This window comes from Amblyraja radiata, chromosome 38, assembly GCF_010909765.2.
Source record: "Amblyraja radiata isolate CabotCenter1 chromosome 38, sAmbRad1.1.pri, whole genome shotgun sequence".
Lineage (NCBI taxonomy): Eukaryota > Metazoa > Chordata > Chondrichthyes > Rajiformes > Rajidae > Amblyraja > Amblyraja radiata.
In genome coordinates, this window is record NC_045993.1 from 18,234,072 (window position 1) to 18,235,682 (window position 1,611).

At 63.9% G+C, this 1,611-nt stretch overlaps 1 protein-coding gene across 1 annotated transcript; it reads left to right on the forward strand.

Moving 5' to 3' along the window:
- Positions 1-322: 322 nt before the first annotated feature.
- LOC116966831 (zinc finger protein 551-like) lies at positions 323-1,406 on the forward strand. Its single transcript, XM_033013170.1, has 2 exons — positions 323-1,346; positions 1,384-1,406. Exons 1-2 carry the CDS (start codon positions 323-325, stop codon positions 1,404-1,406), a joined length of 1,047 nt encoding a protein of 348 aa, XP_032869061.1.
- Positions 1,407-1,611: the final 205 nt, after the last annotated feature.

A 1,611-nucleotide genomic window follows, 5' to 3' on the forward strand; every position in this document is an offset into this window, starting at 1 on the left:
GTCTACTCACACTCACCCCCTCCTCTCCCCCCATCACTCCCCCCTTCACACCCTCCTTACCCCCCATCACTCCCCCCTTCACACCCTCCTTACCCCCCTCCCCTCCCCCCCATCAGGCACAAGTAATGTTCATGCGTTAGTAATGTTGACCATCTTTGTTCCTCCTGCAGGGTTTAAGAGCTGTTGCTGTGGACGGAGATACGGGTACATGAGCGGCCATTGAGGGCGGCCAGGGTGCCAGTGACCCCCCCCCCCCCCCCCCCTCCCATCTGCTCGGTGTGCGGTCTGAGCTTCGAGGGGCTGAGCTTCGATGGAGGACCACATGGCGGGGAACAACAAGAAGAAGCGTTATGAGTGCGACGTGTGTGGCAAGTCCTGGCAATACCCGAGCGAACTCCAGTCCCACCAGCGGGTGCACACGGGCGAGAAGCCCTATAGCTGCTCCACCTGCGGCAAAAGCTTTGCCCAGTCATCAGGGCTGCGGGTGCACCGGCGGGTGCACAGCAGTGAGCGTCCCTTCCCCTGCTCCGATTGCGGCAAAGGCTTCAAGTCATCATCGGACCTGAAACTGCACAGGCGCCTGCACACCGGGGAGCGGCCCTACACCTGCAGCGACTGCGGCAAGGGCTTCACCTGCTCCAACAGCCTGCTGGAGCACCGGCACACTCACACCGGCGAGCGCCCCTTCACCTGCGCCCAATGTGGCAAGAGCTACACCCGCTCCTCCAGGCTGCTGCAGCACCAGCAGGTGCACACCGGCGACCGGCCCTTTGGCTGCTCCACCTGCGGCAAGAGATTTTTCAATTTGAGGAGACTGGGGCAGCACCAGTGGGTACACAGCGGAGAGCTGCCCTTCAGCTGTTCCGACTGCGCCAAGGACTTCAAGACGGCGCAAGAGCTGGAGATCCACCGGCGGGTGCACACGGGCGAGAAGCCCTATGGCTGCTCCACCTGTGGCAAGAGCTTTGCCCGGTTGTCGGGGCTGCGGGTTCACCGCCGGGTGCACAGCAGTGAGCGGCCCTTCACCTGCTCCGACTGTGGCAAAAGCTTCAAGTCGTCGCCGGAACTGAAGGCACACAGGCGCCTGCACACCGAGGAACGGCCCTACACCTGTAGCGACTGCGGCAAGGGCTTCACCCGGTCCACCCATCTGCTGACTCACCAGCAGGTGCACTCTGGCGAGAGGCCCTTCGGCTGCTCTGACTGCGGCAAGGATTTCAAGGGGGCGCAAGAGCTGAAGATCCACCGGCGGGTGCACACGGGCGAGAAGCCCTATTGCTGCCCCACCTGTGGCAAGAGCTTTGCCCGGTTCACGGGGCTATCGGAGCACCGGCGGGTGCACAGCAGTGAGCGGCCCTTCACCTGCTCCGACTGCGGAAAAAGCTTCAAGTCGTCCACGCAACTGAAGGTGCACATGCGCCTGCACAGCGGGGAGCGGCCCTACACCTGCAGCAACTGCGGCAAGGGCTTCATCCGCTCCAGCAGCCTGCTGGAGCACCAGCGCACCCACACTGGTGAGCGCCCCTACACCTGCGCCCAGTGCGGCAAAGGCTTCGCCCGCTCCAAAAGCCTGCTGGAGCACCAGCGCACCCACACCGGCGAGCGCCCCTA